Source organism: Ostrinia nubilalis, chromosome 26, assembly GCF_963855985.1.
Source record: "Ostrinia nubilalis chromosome 26, ilOstNubi1.1, whole genome shotgun sequence".
NCBI classification, from domain to species: Eukaryota; Metazoa; Arthropoda; class Insecta; order Lepidoptera; family Crambidae; genus Ostrinia; species Ostrinia nubilalis.
In genome coordinates this window covers 6801352-6824917 of record NC_087113.1, presented here as the reverse complement: position 1 = coordinate 6824917, position 23566 = coordinate 6801352, and the positions used below count along the sequence as shown (strand labels likewise).

Below are 23566 nucleotides of genomic sequence, written 5' to 3'. Positions count from 1 at the left end.
TTTGCAAACACTTACCTCTCTATAACTCGATCGTAGTCATCAGTGATGATGACGGACGACTTCATGACTTTGTTCTGGTTGAAGTCTTTGGAGTGCAGGTGGTACTGCGTGGTCACCCATCCGATGTAAACGTGCGTCGGGTCTTGACCGGGGAATATTCTGAATGTAAACAAAAACATTGTTAAAATTATTTAAACACCCACTGAACTTATGAAACATCTGGCTCGAAGGACCATACTTTTAGTTCATACTGATATTAATACATTATTCTTTCACGCATCTGTTGTTACGGAAGACTATTAATGTAACAAATGACGATGCGCAATTACATTTACTTTGCCAAATAAAAAACATATGTGTCTAATTCTTTTCCTAATTTATGAGGGGTCAAACAAGCTTCAGGGTCATCTGTGGGCCGAGTGTGAGTTTACATCAAACTGGTGAGCGCGTTTAAAAAATGTATGAACATTTTAGTTTTTGAACGTTTCCCGCTAGGGGCTGTACAATCCGTCATAAATTTAAATGTCATTTTTTGACGCGCTTTTTATGTAAACTCGCACTAGGCCCTCTGATGGTAAGCTTTTAACACCACTCTCTTAATTTATGCTAATAGTAGCACTAGCTAAGTTGCTACTGGGTTTTGTACCTTTTTAAAAGAATTTTGCATAATTTATTACCTCAATGTTTCAATAAAAAAACATTGATATTAGTAGGACTATATTATCCAGTTGTACGAGGTATGTAGATTATTTACTTATTTAAAACAGGTTCTCTATGATAAATAATATTACCTGACACCATAGAAGTACTCGTTGATCAGTTTCAAGCACTCCGCGTCGAAAATCTCGTTGCCCACAGTTTCCGTGGTGGCCGCTGAGAGGGCACTAGTGGTCATCTGCTTCCGGTCTTGCGTCGGAGTCGCCATTTGCAGGTTGGTCTGTTGATTGTCAGTCTTTGAACAGATAATGGTTTGAAATACACACGTATTGATAGGTTTTACTTATTTTTGGGAAGTTAAGATACGTTCTGATCTTAAGTGACTGTGTTTTAGGTAAATTTTAACAGAAATCAAGAAATAATATCTTCCATTGAAGGCAATATTTTTGCGCTTAAAGAGGCAAGTCATATTTATAACTTCTCTTACTTTGGACTATATTATCGGTTAGAAGAACAGCGTCAAATATGTAGTTCGTGACACCCAAAGCCACAAACTTGACAATAGCAAAAGCCTGGTCCGTGAGCACGTAAACCAGGCTTTAATTACAATTGAAATAAAGGCATATTGCGAACTTTTTGGCTACTTTGACGTCACGAACTATTTGACGCTGACTGTACTAAGAAAAAGTGGCGGAAGAAGGCCAGACAATATAATCTGAATTTAAAAAATAAGCCCGACTAAATAAATGAAAACATTTTAATCTATTCTAGAAAGAAAAAGTTTTATTAACAAGAGAAGTTAGTAAGAAACCATAGACAATCGTGTTAGCCATAAAGTCGCTAGGACTTACGTTCAAACCTCCTTGGCTGTCATACAAGGTGGGTTTACTAGCCCTTGGGAGCATGTTGTCATATCTTTGATTCGCCTTAGGAAAAAAGGGTACAGTCAACACAAAATTAACAAAAAACAAACAAAATGCCAGAAAAAACTTCCTTAGGCCAGAGTTCACCAGTAGTGTTAATGATAGTTCACATTGCAACGGGGCGTTAGGGGGTCGTGCGTGGGGCGTTCGTCAAAATTCCAGATACTGACAAATTGAACGCACCATGTAGGAATGTGTAAGTTCGTGAGACCTTCAAAATATTGAAGTAAGGGAAATTTACTGCTTTTTTGTCTAATGGTGATCTCTGGCTGATGATGATATTGATGGTGATAAGTTTCCCTAAAGGGCCTCATTTCCTAATGTAAACTTATCACAAAAAAGGTACTTAAACCATTTTTAATTATTAGTCGACTTATTTTTATTGGAAACGTACTGATGTAGCAATGTTTAATCACAGATGTAAATACATTTAAAATAACTCATTATTAACACATTAATTCAAAACATTCTTAAAAGGAATAAGTTCACTAAGTTTTGGATACATTATAAGTAAATGAGTATCTTGTGTGTCCGATTTTAGATTGGATTTTCTGACCAAAACATCAAGTACCAAACTTCATTAGGGTACACAATCATTCAGAGCAAACCAACTCAAACCACACGGTCTTTTGACATGGTATTCACCTGTGAAACTCGTATTTGAGGGTTAGGTCTCCTCGGTCCTCTCTCAGGGGATACTTCCGTGTCACTGAAAGGATCTGGAGTCTTCGACTTGCGAGACTTCGCCCTGTCACCGCTCTCGCCGCGTTTGCTTTTGAAAAACCTTCAAGGATAATGCAAATGAAGATAAATATTCGAAGAAAAGTGCCTCTACACAAAGTAAAAAAGCATTCGTTAGTCGTTAGTACGTCGCTACGTCTAAGCAAGGTACCAAAGTAGATGTGAGTCAAATGTAACATAATATCGACATCAAAGTAAGTATCTTTAAGTCAGCACTAATGTAAGCTGTCATTTTGAACAAAAAAGGCGAATAATATAAATCAAGTAGACTGAAGCAGCTAACACTCTACTAGGGTCAGTTTTTATTATTTTAGTTTCTATTGGCGCAGACTAAACATTGTCCAGCACTGTATTTCTTTAAAACAAGTAAATAGTCACTTATAAGAATAAGACAGACGTGATACGGCGTCAACTAGTAAATTCACATATCATTATGTCGCTTTTTGTAACCGGTTAGTTGGTAAAAACGCCTAAAAATAATAGGGAACTAAAATATATAGGTAAATAAATCATTAATTTATGTATATTTACTTGAAAGGCGATCTTCCTCTCTTATCCTTCTTTTCATCGGCCAGGTTTTGGACGCCCAACTCGTATTTAGACATCTCGGCTTCGCTCGTCGACCTATGCATGCCGTTCACTTGACCTACGCAAGGAAAATGCACATTATTGCACAAGAAATAAAGTTGAAGATAAAACAGTTAAGTGCAGTGAAGAGTTAGGTTTGAGATTATGATTTTGATACAGATTGTGTGAGCTAGAAGTTTAAAAGATGCTAGAAGAGTTATATGGACGAAAATGTGAGAAATATTTACTGAAATTATTTTAATACACAAAAGTCAAATAAGTTCCTAATATACGAACTTGAACAAAGAAGTATCACTAATAATACTTATGAGAAGGTTAAAAGAAGTAAAAAATTACTAAGTATCTAATAACTGTGATACCATAGGCAATAGAATAGGTCAAAGATAATCAATTACTATGAAGTAATCTATTAAACATTGAAAAAAGAAATTAATAAAATATTATTTGTTGAAATTAAATTTTTGTTACATTATTTTCCAATATTTTTTAATGAGATTATTATTGTTAGGTGGTGTTCTGTAATGTGTCAAAATATTATGTTGATGACGTTTTAATTGAACATAAGGCGACATATATTCACATTACTACGGGGCGTGCCACATTTATTTTGTATGAAGAAAAGGGCAGTTCATGACATAGTTATAACCAAAATTGATAATCGGCAAAAAAATATAGATTATTTATGCATAAAATCGTACGCCCCGCAAACGCCCCGCACTAATGTGCATATACCTTAAACCTCAAGGACTGGTGACAGTTTGCAAACGCTGAAAAAAATGAGACAGCACAGAACGAAAAGCAAGCAGCTATTCAACCTTGCTGATACGTCACGCCTCGCGTCACCGAGCCTTTGCGGGGGGGTCTCGAAGGCTGCCTCTTCATCTTTGACTGGACGTCGTCCTGGTTATCTTCGTAGTGCAGACCTTGGGACAGGCAGGGTGTGATAAGCCGTGGGGGTTACGGGCAAAATAAAGTGGAAGCGGGACTTTTTGGGGCGAAGGGATGACTCTACATTTTCCAAAACAAAACATTGAGTTTTTGGATAGATAGAGTTTACTCTGTAACCTATAATGGACAACACGCATAAGTTGTAATATTAAGTTAAATTATGACTTAATTTAAAGTTTAGATCACACACATTACACTAGTTTTTATTTCACCTCAATCCATCCAGTATTACCGAAGATAGAGCCTCGAGAAGTTTACGGACTTTTTAAAATTTTCAAAAATTTCCAATATTCGCGCGTGACGTCACAACATGATTTTGCAGCCCCCGCACGTTAACCCATTTACCACTTTTTGTCTTTTTCCTACTAAAATAAAATTTTACCTAACTGACAACTGTTGTTAGTTGTCATCGTTCAATCACATTTCAAACTAGGCGCTATAAAAGTAACCATTAATATGCCACCTATTGCCAATTTTGTGCACTATGAAGCCATTTTTACATTTATGCACTTAAATATAAATTTTCTGGAATGTACCTAAATAACCAAGTTTGTGTCTCTGTGCTCAATAACGAGTAAATAGTCCAGTTATTTGTTAATTTTAGTTGGAAAGTTTTCCGGAATTTTTGAAAATTGGTGAATAAATAGATTTCGCTATGTTCTTTCGGAATTTTGTGACCTCGTTTATAGCCGCGCCCGCCTTATAGAAAAAAATCCGCCTTAAAAAGGTTTTTGACAACTACTTTTTTCATTTTATAATTTTTGGGACATAGACAAGCTAAGAAGCTTTGATAAATGTGATAAATTTCATGTAATGTAAGTTAAATAGATTTAGAGTTGTGAAACAGTCAAATCAATGTACCTGCTAAATTGCGAGTTCTTTTTTCTTTGATCATGGCAGGACACGCTGCCGGGTGTCCTAAATATGCTGAAGTATAAAAAAAATCGCGTTGCTGAAGTATACATTTTTTTTTGTCTTGTTTGTTTCTACATTACATAATTGTATCCTACTATTATTATAAATGCGAAAGTTTGGATGTCTGGAAGTTTAAAATAAAGTAAAGTAATGTTTATTTCTCACCAACATAACGATAATATTATGATAACAAACAATCAGGAAAAACAAAAAGTAAGAATGTTGGTGGGTTGATACCTGAACTAGGAAGATTCCTGTGTCTCAGGTTTGTTACTCTTTCACGCAAAAAGTACTCAACGGATTTTGTTGAAACTGTACAATATTATTGTTTGTAACCCAGATTAACATATAGGCTATAATTTATGCCGATCTGTGACACTAAATTTCACGCGGGTGAAGCCGCAGGCAAAAGCTAGTCGTGAAATAAATAGGAAACTTTAAGGTACTGAAACGTGGTCGCTTACTATGGGCCTCATAAGAAGGCTCAAGGTCACCCAAAGGGTGATGGAGCGGGCTATGCTCGGGGTTTCCCTGCGTGATCGAATCAGAAATGAGGAGATCCGCAGGAGAACCAAAGTGACCGACATAGCACGCAGAATTGCTAAAATCAAGTGGCAGTGGGCGGGACACATAGCTCGTAGAGACGATGGCCATTGGGGCAGAAAATTTCTTGAGTGGCGACCACGGGCTGGAAGACGTAGCGTGGGCAGGCCTCCTACTAGGTGGACCGACGATCTGGTAAAGGTCGCGGGAAGAACCTGAATGCGGGCAGCGCAGGACTGTTCATTAACTAACAGACTAACAGAGAGCATAGCGAAATCTATTTAATTAATCACCAATTTTCAAAACTCACGGAACACTTTCCAGGTAACCACGTTAATTTGTACCAAACGACTGGACTATAATTAAATTGATATAAAAAGGATGATGGGCAACAATGTATGGAAAGTGGTACCCGCTCCAATAGCCATAACCAATATATATTTCAAAAGGCCTTTAGATGTAGGAAAATGTCTGCTATGGGGCTAGTTCTAATTCACGTTTTGAAAGCAGTAATTCCACTAAGTATTATAAATGAAAATATAACACATCATCCATGCATACGAGTATGTATTATGACTACAATCTATTAATGTAACTAAAAGAAGCATTGAAAAGGAAAGGATTATACCTACGATGAACTACCCCAAGCTATTAGCCCTTTATTCGCTTTCATCATCATCATCATGATCATTTTAGCCATAGAACGTCCAGTTGAACATAGGCCTCCCCCAATGATTTCCACAATGGCCGGTTGGTGGTGGCCTGCATCCAGCGCCTTCCCGTTACCTTTATGAGGTCGTCGGTCCATCTTGTGGGTGGACTTATTGGGTCTTGTGGGTTTATTTGCTTTAGCAACCCATAATAAAACCCTTAAGAAGTAATAAAACTCCAACCCCTTTATTAATAAAAATTACACCCTAGTTGAACTCTGGCTTAGATTGTCATTTGGTATGGAAATGTCATTTTAATCCAAGGTTCATCCTAGGCATAACTTTTTTTTGATAAGGGGGTAGTAGTACTTCAAAAAAAACATTTATTTCACAATTATCCCTATCAATAATTATAGAGTTAAGGAAGGATGCTGGAGCAGTAAACCCTTCATGCCTCGCATAACCTAAGTACCATACGATGGACACGTATGATACTTCGGTTACACAAAAAGTATGTATATCTTCGAACACAACCAGATCTGAGGTGGTCATAGTAAAAGTTGTTCGTCTTGGTAAGACCTTTCAAATGACACTAGAAGCATATCTATTGGAGCCGGGTACCATTTTGCCCATTGTCCTTTGGGTACATCTTCTCAAAAACAAAAGAACTGGTGCTAAAAGGGTTAAGTGACGTTTTGACATTTGTAGAGGGCCTTGTAGAAGGGGAGGCTATGGTGCTGAATGTGGATTAACTCGAGTGTCATAGTAACTTATTAGACTGCTAAGCTTGATGATAAAAAGAAATATATTTTATTCAATGTACATAGTCTGGTCATAAGTTCTGTCATATGATAATAACTTTTGAATTTTGAATGAAGGTTTCAAAAACATTTTTTACTGAATTAGAATTAAAAAGAAAAAATGTGCGATAGTTCGAATTTTATTTTATGTGTAGTGGACGCATAAAGAAGTCCGAACTGTAGTTGTCACGTTGCATTGCTACGCGCCAAAGCAGATTTTCGTTGTGTTGAAAAAAATTAGTTTATCTTCTCATTAAATGATAGGTATAGGTGTACCAGAATCTCATGGCAAACAAAAATATTGGAAAATTGTGTCTTTCATATGGCAAATGTCTATGGCTTTATTGTCACCTGTCAACGTAAATCAAGTGAACTGTCAGTCGCTGCAGAAATTTTGTAATCTCTTCATGCCTATTTGTTATTTTTGTGAAAAAGTCGAAAAAGCTCAAGCAAGTCATATTGTTTTCAATGTGTATTGTAAAATAAGGCATAATTCAAAGTCAATCTTTGATTTTAAAGCGCGTCGTTGAGTTGACAGTAAGTTGGAGTGAAATTGGATACATTTAGTTTATTACCTAACTGCGTCAGAAGGAGGGTTTTTTAAATATTATTCTTATAATAGCTGCTTTATCGGGGGTTTCAGGTGTACCTCACAAATTGGTGCAGAGGAATGGTGAAAATGTTATGACCATGTAAATAAAATTGAAAAAGATTTCATCAAGTAAGATGTAAGATAGAATAATTGAAATGGTGGAAGAGCAATTTATAATAAATAACTCTTTATCTTGATCATCTATTGAAGAAAAGTGGAATCCTTGGAATCGTTTTCTAGTTCTGAATGAAGTGATTAGTTATAAGTTTGACACATAATAAAATTAGTTACATAAAGTAATATACGATTTACTTATTTTTCAAAACATTTTCCTATTATATTACTGACGGGATTGCTACCATGTACCTTAGTTTTGAGTTTCCAATATTTCGGCACTGTTGCAAGCGCCATGGTCACGGAGTAACTGAAGAAATTAAAACCAGACATCGTTCAGATGTGCGTTCAAAAGACCTGAGATTTAAAAAAATCCCACGTTTTGTTTAAACAGTAAGCGAAAAAAAAAGTGACTTGAAAATGGAATACAAAATGATGAGGTATGGTAAATGATAAGTCTTTATCAATGAAGAAGCAGAAGTTCAATTTCATGTGACCTCCATCTAGGCTAGTTTCCATCGTCACTCAAAGTTTGGCTGCGGTCTCAAATTTGGGCTTAATTGAGGTATTTTTTGGGTGAGAGGCATAAGAACTAATGCCGTTTTATATCAAAAATTCATACTCAGAGGTAATCAACCAGGTACAAAGTATTTCCTTGTATGTTAGTCTGCCACTCTTTAGTAAGTCCCGAAATCCCCGCTTCGGCTCCCCTACTAACCATTCTAACCATTGCACACAGATAATATCTTACATGCAGCTTTTCATGTTACTACGTCACATTTTCTAAATCCGCGCGGAAAATCGCTCCTAGCGGAAGAGCGCACTTTGAGCTTGAATATTTCAGTCATTTTTAAAGATATCAAAAAAGTAAAAATACAGTATTCATTCTAATTTTTTGTAGTTTTTTTTGGCATCTTCAACAAAAATTGTGCGCCATGTCCATTGATACTGTTTGATAAAGCTCGTGAAGCAGTTTTAGGATCAGTAACCAGTTTTTCGATATCTTGTATAGTTTAGAAATAATAGAGAGAGGTCACTTATCGTTTCCAACCCAGAGATATTTCTTCAAAGGGAGTAACAGCGAAAAAACAATCTGCTAGTCCATACAATTACTTTGAGTTTATTATCATGACAGAATATCTATTTATGTTAACTGTACTTTGTTTTGGGCAAGAAAATGATACTTTCGTTTTTTTAATATGATCACGAACCGAGAATCCAAATCTAATAACAACTGTCTACAGTATTTTTGCGCACGGGTTATGCATAGCTTATTTTTATTGCTTTATAACCTAGAAACAAGAATAACCACAAAAAATTGTTCTGAATTTGCTTTTGTGTAAAAAATAGAAAAATTCATATCAATGAATATATGAAACATGAACATAGAGATGATATAATTTGTTGCCAAATATATTTTTTTTCTTTCTTTCTTTCATTCTTTCTAATTATTAAAACATAAGAAACATCCATTTAATATTCATTCTCACAAGAGAAAAATTAAAATAGAGTCCAAATATTTATTAAAAATGAAAAGTTTTAATTTCCTGTCATGATCCATAGAAGATTTTTGTCATAAAAATCTAACCCTAACATGCTTTCAGTATACTGGCCTTGGTAAAGTCGTTTCTCAAATCCCACTATATTTTGATGAAAGCGTACCCCTTGTTCTTCCGAATAAGCCCCCATAATTATTTATAAATATATCCCAATGAGAATGTGACGTGCATCTTGAGAGACATTCTACTATGAAGATGGAAAATTCAAATCGCTATAACTTCTTAAAAAGCAAATATTTTCGATTTGTAATCGCACTTTTTTATATACATTTGCAAAATCCATGCGCAAAAAAAAAAAATTTTTTTTGTTGACCCGTGTAATTTTCCTTTGAAAATGCAGTCATCCACTTTAAGAGCCATTTCACAAAAAAGTTCCGCGCGAATTTAGGTAAAAGCTGTCAACGCAACGTCAAAAGAGTAAAAAGAACGCTGAAATGGACAAAAAAATCTTGAGCCGTGACCGTATTAAGACTTGATTTAAGTTATTAATTTTAAGGTAGAATGAGGTATTCAAACTTGATTAATTAATTTAAATTTTTAATAGAGTTTATTAAGTCTTTTATATTTCGATTCATAATGAAACACGAATAGGTATAATATGTAAAATATATATTAAGTACAAAATAAAGACAGTCACATAGTGAAAAATAAATCTGCCCCCTTACAGCTCCATCATCGGACCCTGGATACGAATAATGAAACACGAATAGGTATAATATGTAAAATATATTAAGTACAAGATAAAGACAGTCACATAGTGAAAAAAAAAATCTGCCCCCTTACAGCTCCATCATCGGACCCTGGATACGAAATATTCGTCAAGGCGAATCACACAAGCCCAAACTCCATATGGTTCTATTGTTTTGTTACGGAGGTGGCCATTGCATCTCCTCCAGATCCATTATCAGACAGAGCTAAGAAATAAATAAATAAATATTATTATAAGTAAACAAATAACTAAAATAATTCATCTTACTTACTTTTTACTAGTCTTACTAATATTATAAATACGAAAGTTTGTGTGGATGTCTGGATGTTTGTTACACTTTCACGCAAAAACCACTGAACAGATTTTGATGAAACTTTACAGTACAGTACAGCAGTACTAGGCAGTCTGTGTTCAACTATCACTCGGGTCGGACGTTCCTATTGCAAGACCTTTGGTTCACTCAGTTCCGATACGACTCTAGTGCTGTGTGTAATTATTTTCGTTAATACACAGAGCTCACGCACTGTACTGCGTCTAAATCAAAAACCAATACAGACTCCATTCTACAACTTTACACACGTTATTTATAGACTACTAGGTATGTTTTAAAATAAAAATAAAAAAAATTAAAAATACCGAAGTTTTGTAAAATTCGATTTTAAAACTTTACTTCCGGTTTTCTATGTGAACAAAAAAGAAATTTCAAATTTGTAGTAAATAGTAAGAAACACAGTTATTTATTCTCAAAAGTCCAATAGTCAGTTTGTTTTTAATCAAATGTAATAATAGCAGTAATAGCTTCAGAAAAATCTGTTCCTAAAATTTTACCAATTTTTTGAACGCTCATAAAAAATAAACTAAGCTTCATAAAAAAATTATAATGATGCACATCCATTCAGGTCATATAGCAGTACATTTAATCCAAATATGAACAAAATCCAAAACCTGACTTGATTTTCGCTGTACGCTTCGCGTGAAATGCCCCCCTAGTCAGGTAATAATTTTAATAAAATACGAAGCACGTCATCTATCAATAGGATATACAGTGTGAGTCACGTTAAAGTGTACATATGAAAATAGATGAAACTAGACCTATTTTTATCGACAAAAAAGAGGTCAAAATTTTTTTCAGTTTTTATTTTTATTTTTTATAGAATTTTTTTTCTTCCAATTACTTATTGTAAAGAAAACGTAATAACTTTTAAACTAAGCGGTATATCCTGATAAAATAAAAACAGTAATAATGCTAAATAACAGGCAATACTAAAAAATACATAAAATACACAAAAAAGGCAAAAAAATAATAAAAAATGATAATTTTTGAAAAAAATCTGCTTAAAAATTCGTGTTTTTTTTGGTTATTTGATAAATTTCTCCAAAAAATGCCCCTATAACTGGTGGTTTTTATTACTTTGTATTATTCTCTATCGTATTATCTTTGTAAAACTAAAAATCGCATGTCTCTATCCCTATCACAACATTTGCTATGATCGTTTGAACAAAGGCCTGCCACAACATTATTCTCCGCTACAGGTAGAGACAATTTTAATTTTAACTAAAATGCTTATTTTACTTCGAAATCTTTTGTTTTTATTTGAAATCTAACTTGTCTTTATCAAAATTACAAATCTAGAGCCATTTTCAGTTTTGTTGTTAACGAAGCGTTGAATGGCGCGCCCGGAAAGGCTTAGTTCAAACGATCATTGCAAACGTTGTGATAGGGATAGAGACATGCGATTTTTGGTTTTACGAAGGTAATACGATAGAGAATAATACAAAGTAATAAAAACCAGCAGTTATAGGGGAATTTTTTGGAGAAATTTATCAAATAACCAAAAAAACACGAATTTTTAAGCAGATTTTTTTCAAAAAGTATAATTTTTTATTATTTTTTGGCCTTTTTTGTGTATTTTATGTATTTTTTTAGTATCGCCTGTTATTTAGCATTATTACTGTTTTTATTTTATTAGGATAAACCGCTTAGTTTATAAGTTATTACGTTTTCTTTACATTAAGTAATTGAAAGAAAAAAAATTCTATAAAAAATTAAAAAAAAATCTCAAAAATTTTTTGACCTCTTTTTTGTCGATAAAAACAGGTCTAGTTTTATCTATTTTCATATGTACACTTTAACGTGACTCACACTGTATTATTATGTATATTTTAGAAGTTAATAAATTATGCATAAAATATAAACACTTTAGAAGTTTAGTTAAATCGTAGAATTTCTGAAAAACAAGTACTAAAATCGTACTGAAAAAAAAGTATTAACATGTTATCTAATTTATTTATTAAACGTCGAATTTTATCAAAGATTTTGGACTAAAGTTTTTGAAAATATTTTACAGCCTACATAGAAAAAAAATAGGATTCTAAATCGTGAAAGAAATTTTTTTCGGAGCCTATTGCCTCCAAACAAACAAACAATTAAATCTTTCCTCTTTTATTAGTATAGATTTAACAACAAAACAAAACGCTTCTTTTTCTTCTTCACGAAACAAAACTCAAAGCGGATAAATAAATAAACAAATCTTTGGACAATTTCACAGCGCCATCTAGTCCAAAAGTAGGCAACCAATATGCTTGTGTTAAGGGTGCTATCATAATGGATATACTTTTTTTATAATTTATTTATTAAATTAAATACATGGTACCTACATATTATACATAGTTACACCCAGATCCGTCAAAGAAATTAAAATTCATCATTTCAATTTCTGCTCGGCCGGCCGACTCGAAACAGCCTCTCGGCATAGTATCAAATGTATTTGGTCGCCGTACAAATCACCGCTTTACGACACGAACGCACGTAAACGTCACGGCGGGAAAAATGACACAGGTCCTGCCTTGACGGGCGCTCGCGCCATACTAATCGATGTCGGCTTGCGCATTGTAATTTATACTGATATTCACATCAATATTTTGACAAAGTGGTTACTAATATTTAAACAATAACTGTAGAAATTAATTCTACAATGAATATTCTTTATTTTGGGATACTTTTATTGCAGTTTATGCTGTGTTTTTAAACCAAAAACCACGATCAAAATGTGACGTTAATCTTCAAATTTGCCAAATTATTTTTAGATTTTACTCAATAATGGTAATGAAATTCAAGAATCTATTTCATTAATGGACTACAAGAATATATGTCCGATGATTACTATATATTTTTAAGCTTATTATATGAGCATAAATAATAGATACAGGACTTTGAAAATGAGTCTGCGGCAATTTTTTCGTAAAATGGTTGTGGGAGATGGGGCACTGTGAATTAAGCAAAAGAGTTTTAGTAAATCCGTTTCATTAATGGTCAACAACAAGGATTGACCTATCTTTCGCAGTTATTAAATAATCTCTGGGTGTTGCTTAAGATAGTAATTCATGCTTCCAAAATCTTAGAAATTCGCACGAAAATGTAAAATGGCTCTTAAGGGGCATCTAAAAAAACTGTGCAAACTAAAATTAGTAAAAGGTGGTAAAAAATTAACAAATTGGGAGATTCTAAAATAAATCAAGGATATTTTTACACTACATACCTTTGATATCATTCATGGTGAACCCACTCCTCATGATCTGGTCAATGTGTGCTGGCATTTGGGCTTCAGTCGCTTCCTTCATCAGGATTTGTTGACGTTCCTTGATCTCCACCCATCTTCTGGCTTTCTCTTGTTCACTGGATAAAATAAAGATAGACAGTTAAAAAATGAATCGAAACACATTACTAATAGCATAGTTTAATAATGAGTCTTAAGGTCATACAGACTTATCAACTCTGAAAGGGATCAACTCCGTATCGCCTTTCGCGAGCTGTCATCGCCTTTCGCTCGCTGTAAACCGCGAGGCGAGGCGTTTACGTTACAGTGCGGATAAGTGTGAGTTGCAGTATGGAGTTTCATACAAAGAATACTGACCGCCTCGAGTTGATACGTTAACGATTCAATTCCGGGTTGATAAGACAAGTGTGCTACGTTCGTAATAGCAGAGTAAATACAAAATTTAGCGTGGATTAGCGGTGAGGTGCGCTGAATTTTGTCAGTGTGTGCGTGCGCGCCGCATACGTATTGGCGCGCGCTCACATACAAACCGCGCTCGGTGCGTTTCTATGAAGATGACCTACTCATTTGTATTTAGTCTGGTAATAGTCCAGTTAACCCCTCGTGCCAAGTTAAATATGCTTGGGTTCACCGGAATAGTCTAGCGGGCGGGATTCAAACCCGCGTTCCTGACACTGACACTATTTCAATATTGTATTATAGAATGTTTAGTTTAGGCTATCATCGCATCATCATCATTTACGTCTACACTTGAACAATTTCCTCATCCAACGATTTCCAAATTAGCCGGTTGGAAGCGGCCTGCATCTTGAGGCTTCCTACAGTCATCTGTCCACTTGTGGACGTCCCAACATTTGGTTTTGGACTATAGCTCGAATACATCAAAGTGATCGTACATCGAACTTACCCTATAAATTGTGCCTGGCATATGACGGGCAAAGACAACCGTAGGAACTCCCAGTTGGCCTTTTCCATGGTCTCAAATGTGTTGTGAGAGATCTTCATGCAAGGTGGTGTTTCTAGAACAAATATATCAACAAATTATAGCAAATTGGTTCAGAAAGATAAAAGACGGGCAGATATTTTAGTACGATTTATTGATATAAAAAATATGGTTGTTTACTACTTTTATTGGTACCATGCTCGGAGTTTCCCTGCGTGATCGACTCAGAAATGAGGAGATCCGCAGGAAAACCATATAGCTCGTAGACCTGATGGTCGCTGGGGCAAAAAAGTTTTCGAGTGGCGACCACGGGCCCGAGTAAGCCTCCCACTAGGTGGACGGACGATCTGGTGAAGATCACGAGAAGTATCCGGATGCGGGAAGCGCAGGAGCCGTCGTTGTGGAAATCCTTTGTCCAGCAGTGGGCATGGCTGAAACGAACGAAGTACGTACCGGAGCCAGCTGGGATCCTGGTGACATCTATCCTGGTGTCCAGCATTTCATCCGTGTTTTCAAAGATGGGCTGGTCTTTGGTGTACCAGTGGGTGACGTCACGCTTCATGTTCCTGTCAAATTACGTCACATAAGTACAGTCGTGAAAAAAAGTAAAGGTGAATTTTCTATAAAGTCACCATTACTTTTTCTCACAATAACAAATTCTAATTTGTTATTAGATATTAAAAGATAAAATTACTTAGCTTAAAATTTCCGCTTCACATGGTTATGTGTATTTTAATATAAATACATATTTATATTGTACTTACACACAGAAAGGTTCGTATCCTTCCTGAAGACCGCAAGTTGTGAAGTATTTTAGAGTGTTAACGTCTTGTCCGTATGTCAGCCTGAAAAAGAAAAAAGAAGGTAAAATGCTGCCTCAACTGTGATCGTATTCAACCGTTATTATTTTAAAACTATTGAAGAAAGACAATGGTTATTATTATTATGTCTAATGGCTTCAATGGTGCGTATTTGAAGCACACTGGTTTTGCCAATGTCGAGTGTTTAAAGAGACAAGGTGTACATAAAATAATAAATCGTTTTGATTACATTGAAAACGTCATAATTGTCTCATTTTCAAGCGCAAACTTTGTCATTTTGCCTTAATAAAGAACGTAAAGTAAAAAACAAAGAAGAAGAACTTACCGGGCCTTCTGTCCCACTCCAAGAGTACAAGCGGGAACAAAGTTATCTCCTTGTACATCAGCAAATGTTGTCTCGCCACCGAGAGCGTCCATCAACAATTCACCATTCAGCGAGAAACCTGATACAACATGCATAATTAGAAATATGGCAATAGTAAATGGGCAGAAAATTTAATGGAAATATAATTTTACAAGTATTCGGCCAATGGACATAGCTCTAAAAAAAGTACTCAGGGGGCAATAAATAAACGAAAATCAATTCTTTCGTTTCTTAAGTGAATTAAATACATTTACTTCAGAGACTAATAAGTCCTCAAGGCAATATTAAATTCATTACATGACATACGAGTACATACATCTGGTTGGAATTGAAAAATAAAATACCTATTTTCGAAAATATTCCGTTAAATAGATTGTAATAATAAAAAGCCTGGCTGGTTTAATAAAAAATAAACTAAATAAATTATGTTTTACATTAAACTTGTATGCTTAATAATAAACTATAAAAACTTTTGAAAATATATCATTTCACAATTCCGTATGACAAGCAAAAGTAAAAAATATTTAGAAAAATATTCAACAGTTTGGCACTTTAATGAAAAAAACCTATGTACAATATTCTAGTTCACAAAATAGCCAAGAATATATTCACAGGTTACTGTTATTTTGTTAATAGTTAAATATTAGTTCTATAGAAGTGCAAACAACACAAATGAGCTATACATGTTAGTTACGACAAAACTGTGTTTTACAACTAGTCATGGCAAACCAATGGAGTTAATCACACATTTTAGTCTTATGGATTATGTTAATGTAACTATCTAGAATCTAATCTAATTCTCTAAATAACTACTTCAAATCGAACAAGAATTAATTTCTAATAGATAAAACTTAAAAAAAATTTAAAGCTGCCCTTTCAAAGGCAAGAAAAGCGTCAAAAGTCCTGAACATTTTGACTATTTAAATAATTAATTTTATTTAATTTTTTAGGCTGTATGTACGACCTACCTGCCTATTAATTAGTCATGCTATTTCGATAGGTTTTGGAATTCGGAAAATTGTGGTTCATTTTACGTATGACATTGAAAACTTTCAGTTTGAAATCACAAAAAATATTAATAATAATTTTCACGTTATTGCTTATCTACTTTTGCCCATGACCGTACAATAAAAGAAATTCTTTACAAAGGACAATGTTCGTTCTCCATACATTGTTCGCCTAAGAACCAACAATTTTGACATATTACTACCCGAAAGCGAAATAATACGATTCTGTGTGTAAGAACAATGATTCCTGATGGACACTTGCCATAAAATTAATGATTAAGAATATTAAATCACAGCGATTTTATAATATGTCGTTTATGACAACATGGCGTCTAATGTATTAAGTGAATGTATGAACACCGATTCGCGAAAAATGTTTTGTATTGTCGTCACGCCGAGTCGCAGCCAAATAGTATAAAATAATAGAACAAGTTTTAGAAATACAACTCGGCATTCCACTTTTATAATATGCCCACATATTGCACGTAAATAAACAACATGAATCGTAGGTTGTTTCCACCCTTGTCATCTGACACATGAAATAAAATAGGAGTTCTATTGTATTATAGATATCGAAGCCGAATCGTATATAATAATAGAATGGGTTTTGGAGATCACTCGGGGTTCCACTTTTATAAAATACCTACATATTGCATAAAAATAACACGAATCATGAGTTTTATTTTCACCATTTACATCTGACACGAGATAACAAACTCCTATCTCCATGACTACCGTCGTAGTCTATGCCAAAGACTACAATATTTTAAGCAAGAAGTTTCAAACCTTAGCGGCTACGGTAACCCCTGGGCCACATACATCGTGATAACATTCGGTCGACACTGGAACGAAGTCTTGCGATTATGCAAAAAAGCATCGTATTCTAGTGCGGCTATATCACGTTCAACCGGGGTTTTAATTCGACTAAAGTCCTGACTAAAGACTGGAAGAAAATACGCCGCATTGTATGAGCACTTCGTGTTCGCTAAAGCGGCTTCAGATCTAGAGCCCACATAGTTTTCTTTCCAATAATATCCGCAAGTAGCGCTGCATGATCTTTACAACAAAAACGGCAATAGTTATTAAGGTGCCAAAATTATATGATTACTTTGGCACGGTATTATACACGTTCGAAGATTTGTCATTTTCATTCATTTCATCATCATCATCATCATTTCAGCCACAGGACGTCCACTACTGAACATAGGCCTCCCCCAATGACTTCCACATCGCACGGTTGGTAGCGGCCTGCATCCAGCGCCTTCCCGCTACCTTTATCAGGTCGTCGGTCCACCTTGTGGTGGGTTGACATTGCAGAATATGACTTTTGATAGGTTCATCATAGAATTCGGCGGGGATATCCTCACGGAGGAAGTTCGTAAAAGGGCGGAACAAGATCTTATAATAATGCAAGGCCGAAACTGTAACGCGCGTGCTCCTACGTGTAATCCGGCGAGTATGCAATAAATAGTAATGTCTGGTAAATAGTGGTAATACGTATCGTTCGTTCGTTCGTTTCAGCCGAAAAGACGTCCACTGCTGGACAAAGGCCTCCCCCAAGGATTTCCACGAAGACCGATCCTGCACCGCTCGCATACAGGCACCTCCCGCGACCTTCACCGTCGGTCCACCTAGTGGGAGGCCTGCCCACGCTACGTCTTTCGGCTCGTGGTCGCCACTCAAGAACTTTCCTGCCCCAGCGGCCATCAGCTCTACGAGCTATGTGCCCCGCCTCGTCTATGTCTATATGCGCTACGATTACAGGGTATCATTTTGCATAGTCGCAAGACTTCACTCCGCTGCTGTCAAATCAATGTCGCATAATGTTATCGCAATGTGTGTGGCCCTTGGCCAAATCACAGAAGCCTATGCGAAGAAAGAGCACTTGAATGACAATGAAAATCAGGGTTACCATTTTATAAGATCTCCTCACTATTGAGGGTAACAAAGTAACATTAATAATCTAGCCATTAATTACATTTATTACCTATACGAGAAAGTAAAGCAACATGCGGTTTTATTTTAATTTGTAAAATATATGTAACAGTTTGTTCCAAGTTTAGTTTTACAACAGTACCTATTGCTGTTTCAGCTGTCACTGTGAAGCTTTGGGAAAATAAATAAATACAAAAAATATTAACATAAATATTTATTTAAGTTTTTATGTTCATTATCATAATATGCCAATTTAAGTTACACTGTGTGACAGTCTTTGACACTAAACAAACTCTTCAGCTTAATAATACCTACCTACAGGGCGTTTTTATAGTTACTCTTGCTGATGAAACAAGAAGGGTTGATTCTACTACTGAAATACAACTACTTTTCTTACAGGACCAATATCAAATTCTCAAAAAAATTCACATCCTCGTGATGGTGATAATTTCTATGGAGAGGTTTTTTTTTTTATATTCGGTCTCTTGGGATAAGTTATTCCATTTGAGCAGTAGAATTAATCCTTTTTATTTGATCACATATAAAAATAACACAAGTGTGTGTGTTTAGGAAAACTTCTTCTTTGGTATGGTATCACTACGGAGTTATAATGTCGGCAACTCTGTATCACTGACTTGTAACTTTCAAACAGTATGAATAATAAGGGCACCACATTGGTTTTCTTTCTGAAAAAAGGCTTTCACTTTTAGTATTAACCCTTTAGCACTATTTCATTGAAATAAAAATACAATAAACGCACAGAAGACTGAAATTGAGTCAACTGACGTGAAATTTATAATTTGTTGACATTATGACAGTTTGACAAGACTAGGGATTGAAAAAGTTTTAATTGAAAAAGTAAAATGACAATTTATTAAAACGATTCACAAGGATATAATCGATTAAAAATATTTATAAAATGTTCTGTTGTCTAAAATGTTCTAATGTTTATACTTGCCTGTAGCGATTATCCAATCCTGGTTTCTACTGAAAAACTACTTCGTGGCAAGATTTTAATAAAATAATAAAATCTTTATCTTCTCTTTCACAATCTATATAAGTTCATTTGGTCTATTATTAATGTGCTATGAATGAGGGTTTTCGCGATTGAAAAATCCGCGAGATGGCAATACGTAGACGCGAGGTCCAAATGCTGCATGATTGGTGGATTTTGACATATCTGTCAATGTCATGTCAAAAATAACCAATCATGCAGCATTTGGACCTCACGTCTACGTATTGCCATCTGGCGGATTTTTCAATCGCGAAAACCCTCATTGGCATAGATTATGAGAGACTGGCAACTATACTAGGTTGATATATGTTTCTCACACTTCAACTGGCATTGGATTCAACATCGGATTCTGACACTTTTACAGTTATGATACCATGAATATCAGTTTATGGTCCTAATTATTTTTATTTTATTTACGACCTTCGACCAGTTGGACACTTTAGATAGCTTCTTGTAATAGTGTCAATATCTTTTTAGCTTTTAACGCAAATCTAGTCTTCAAAGCAGTTTAATCGATTTATTTTATTTTCAAAATCGATATTTTATTGTCTATGATGGCCGCAGGAACATCACTATACATGGACTCCCAGCAATAAAGTACGGTAATGCCTCGTACAGATTTTATCGGCAAAAATTATGGAACTTGATAGGTTTTAGACCATGCCACGCACCAAAACGTCCGGAAGTTGTAATAGTATTATAGAATAAACGTTAAAAGACTTATTTATTTAATTTTTCAATGCTTAAGTGTCCATTAGAACGAAAGGGTGCTTAATGTATTAAAAAAAATAGAAAATAATTATGATGGGTTAATGTTTTTTGGCGGTTTTTGAGGCGGTTTCTGACAATGTCCTTTTTTGTTCTCATTCGAGTTTTAGACTTTATTAGCATAAAGATTTTAAAAATCCATTAGGAAAAATATCTTTTAATTGTATGCAGTTATACGTCAGGGCTGTCAAAAATACAAAAAAAAACTACATAATTAAAAACTGAAAGTTTCCGTGCTATGATAAGAAAATACCTACGTGGCGAGCGTCAGTTTCAAAACAATTCAAATCAAAGTGTATCCAGTGCTAATTCAAATTTGAAAAACCAAGCGAAGCGATGCGGTGGCCGTAATTGGTATTATTTGGAAGCGATGTCAGTCATGAATTTTGATGCGTTACGGCTCTGGAATAACTAAAAGCTTTTTAGCAGTGTGGCAAGAATACTTATAAAGGACTTCGATTTTCTTAAAGAGAAATTTTTCTATGGATTATGCCATAATATGACATAGTCACCAACTGATAATACAGGTTTTCTAAATAAGTTTCGAACATAATCTATTTATGAAATTCTTAACTGTACCAGCAATAAAAATAATAAGATTTGACTGTCATCAGTCCTCTTATTGCCAGGACAATATGTCAAGAAATATAGTTTAAAATACATTGAAGGACACCAGTTTATAGCAGTTTGTTTTGCTGGCAACTGTACATAAGATGCCCATCCTCTAAAATGTATTTTTAAAACATTCTTGCCACAGATCTACAAAGCCAGCCAAAGCTTGGTGTTGAATGGAGGAGGCGTCACGTGATATTTACTTATCGTCTTATCTATCAGGTCTAAAAAGACCCCCACAACGTCGCCGACCGCCCACTGCTTGCCAAAAGACTCTGTGCTACCGCTGTATACTTTTTCCTCCTTGAAAATTCGGGAAAAATGCACGTTTCAAAATCAAAATATCGATGAAAAAGTTGGGTTGAACTATTGGCAACCCTAGCAATAAATTTTGAAGGTAAAAAAGATACAATTTTCAAGATGGAAATACAAGAAACAACTCTGATATTTAATAAATATTGATTATTCTGACTTTAGCATGGACTAACTTTTATCTATTACAATCATAATGTTGCTACTTTTTACTGAAAATCTATGCATACTTATGGTGGTAAAACATCCAACAAGTACGTGATTTTTATGACACAAATGTGACATTTAACAATTTTGCTATTAGCTAATTCTGAAATACATAAGAAGAGGTATTAATTAAGAATTTGGAGAGGGAGAAAACAATGAATACAGGCAACATTTAGGGGTTTAGGACACATTAAATGTTACCACATGTTAACATAGACATTGATACATCAAAATTCTCCCTTGATACTTTTTACAAACTCAAATCATCAAATTTTTACTATTTTTATGGTCTTTTATCTTGGATTTAAATTTTGATCAGGTTGAGAAGTAGTCCAATTTTTCACAAAATAAAGTTGTCCAAAGAAATCGAAACAATTTTGAGTGCCAAAAATATTTTCCCTATCTTTTAGTTATAACTAAAAAAGTTTGTGCAAGTAAATCAAAATAAAACTATCAATTTTGAATGCCGAAAATCACCTCCCTAAGTTTTTGCAAGATATGCATAATGTTTTAAAACGCCAAAAATTCTTATCATTGATTGAATGGACCTTTCATTAGTGGTCCCTTTATTTCTTTCAACAATAGCTTAGATCTTTAGAAACCAATTCATAAGTGCCACTTGTGGTCTAAACTGAATAAATATTTTTGATTTTGATTTAAAGTACCAATTTCTCTTAAGCTGCGTTATTCAAGTATCAAGACAGCTTATTGTCCGACTCACTGATGGTCATATCCCAAACATCCAGGAAGCATCCGACTATGTCGCCCACTTTGAATTGCTGTCCGAATGCGTCGTTCGAGCCACCGTGGACTTTTACACACTGCGTATTGTGTTATTTTAACTTTCATAATATAAAATAGAATATAAAAACTAACTTTCATTTTTATAATGTAGAATCAAAAATACCCTAATAAACTACAATAGAAATGCTAGAAAAGTACTTTGATGAGAATGGCATTTCGAGACTTTCAAGTTAGCAGTAATATAATTTCTTACTGATTATGAAAATATATTTGATATTTCATTCAGGAATCGAACCTGACAAATTGGTCCTCTAAAAATAATACCGTATCACAATATGTAATGTCATTTTGAGCTAAGAAATACACAAAGTTTGAAACATAGTATTTTAAAATAATGTCTAAACGTTCAAGTTTTTCAAAAAAGGGGTTGTCTACTTGTTTCATTTCCACTCCAGTAAATCTTAACTTCTCAAGAAGTTCTCAAAATATATTCTTACTCTAAAAATAAAGGTAGATAGATAAATTGTGAACTTACGTTGTAACCGTCGAACGCCCAGGAGTTTTCGTCTTGCCCCAGCATCATGCCTGGGGCCATATCAGCGTGGGCCCAACCAACCTGTGATAGGAGATAGCAAAGAGTTTAGTATTGTTTAATGATTTCATCATCATCATAATTACAGGCCATTTGAGTCTCTACTGCAGGAGGACTACCCTCAATAATCATCAGAGGCAAATGGAGGATTTGGCTTTTACTCCCCACGCTGGCCAGACGGGTTGGGGAGGCCTAATTTTTACATAATATCTGTTACTTTATTGTTTTTATGTCATCTACGATTTCAACCACAGGACGTCTACTGCTGAACATAAGCCTCCCCCAATGATTACCAGACTTCGGATCGGCCAATTTAGGATTTATGTATTGCTATTTACGCTGACAATGCGATATTTGTAATAGTAGTTGTAGCTAATAATAGCAGTCACTCGCCACTGCCAGCTAAAATGTATACAGCGCCATCTATTAGCAGCATTGGGAACTTTACCCAACAACATTATCAAAATACTATAAATATTTACCCTCATCGGCCCAGCAGTCAGGATCTCAAACTCGAAGTACCACTTTCCAGAGCTGACTGCGTAATTCTTCTCCGCTCTATACGTCCTGAAGTCAGCTTGTTTCTGTTTCGAGGCTTCAGCTAGCAATGCTGTAACAAACAATATTTTTACTGCACCCACGAGAAAAGTGATTGTATGAAAGGGATTTTAACTTTATGTAAAAGAAATAAAATTCAGAAGTCACTGGAGAAATCTGTAAAAGGACATCATCCATTTTGGTCCAAAATCAAAAGTGCCAGCCAAAAAATAAAAGTGCTGTATTCTGATAGAATACGTCCGCCTTATCATTTATTACTATGACACCAAAGCTGAAGCACCACTGTGTATCGTAGTATTTGAGTTATAAAAATATATGAAACGACTGACTTTGATCTCAAATACTCGACGCACAGTGGTGCTACAGCTTTGGTGCCATAGTAACAAATGCTA

General features: G+C 34.9%; 1 protein-coding gene across 1 annotated transcript in view; it reads right to left on the bottom strand.

Annotated features, from left to right (window-relative positions):
• The window catches only part of LOC135084616 (ryanodine receptor), a 205479-nt gene that overhangs the window by 109038 nt on the left and 72875 nt on the right, over window positions 1-23566 (bottom strand). The window contains exons 26-39 of the mRNA XM_063979388.1: window positions 23099-23226; window positions 22560-22640; window positions 22002-22101; window positions 15386-15503; window positions 15004-15084; window positions 14693-14805; window positions 14204-14315; window positions 13279-13415; window positions 3725-3832; window positions 2853-2967; window positions 2226-2364; window positions 1509-1583; window positions 792-937; window positions 16-159 (exon numbers count right to left, since the gene is read on the bottom strand). Of these exons, the coding sequence (XP_063835458.1) occupies window positions 16-159; window positions 792-937; window positions 1509-1583; window positions 2226-2364; window positions 2853-2967; window positions 3725-3832; window positions 13279-13415; window positions 14204-14315; window positions 14693-14805; window positions 15004-15084; window positions 15386-15503; window positions 22002-22101; window positions 22560-22640; window positions 23099-23226 (1597 nt within the window). The remainder of the gene's footprint in view (window positions 1-15; window positions 160-791; window positions 938-1508; window positions 1584-2225; window positions 2365-2852; window positions 2968-3724; window positions 3833-13278; window positions 13416-14203; window positions 14316-14692; window positions 14806-15003; window positions 15085-15385; window positions 15504-22001; window positions 22102-22559; window positions 22641-23098; window positions 23227-23566) is intronic.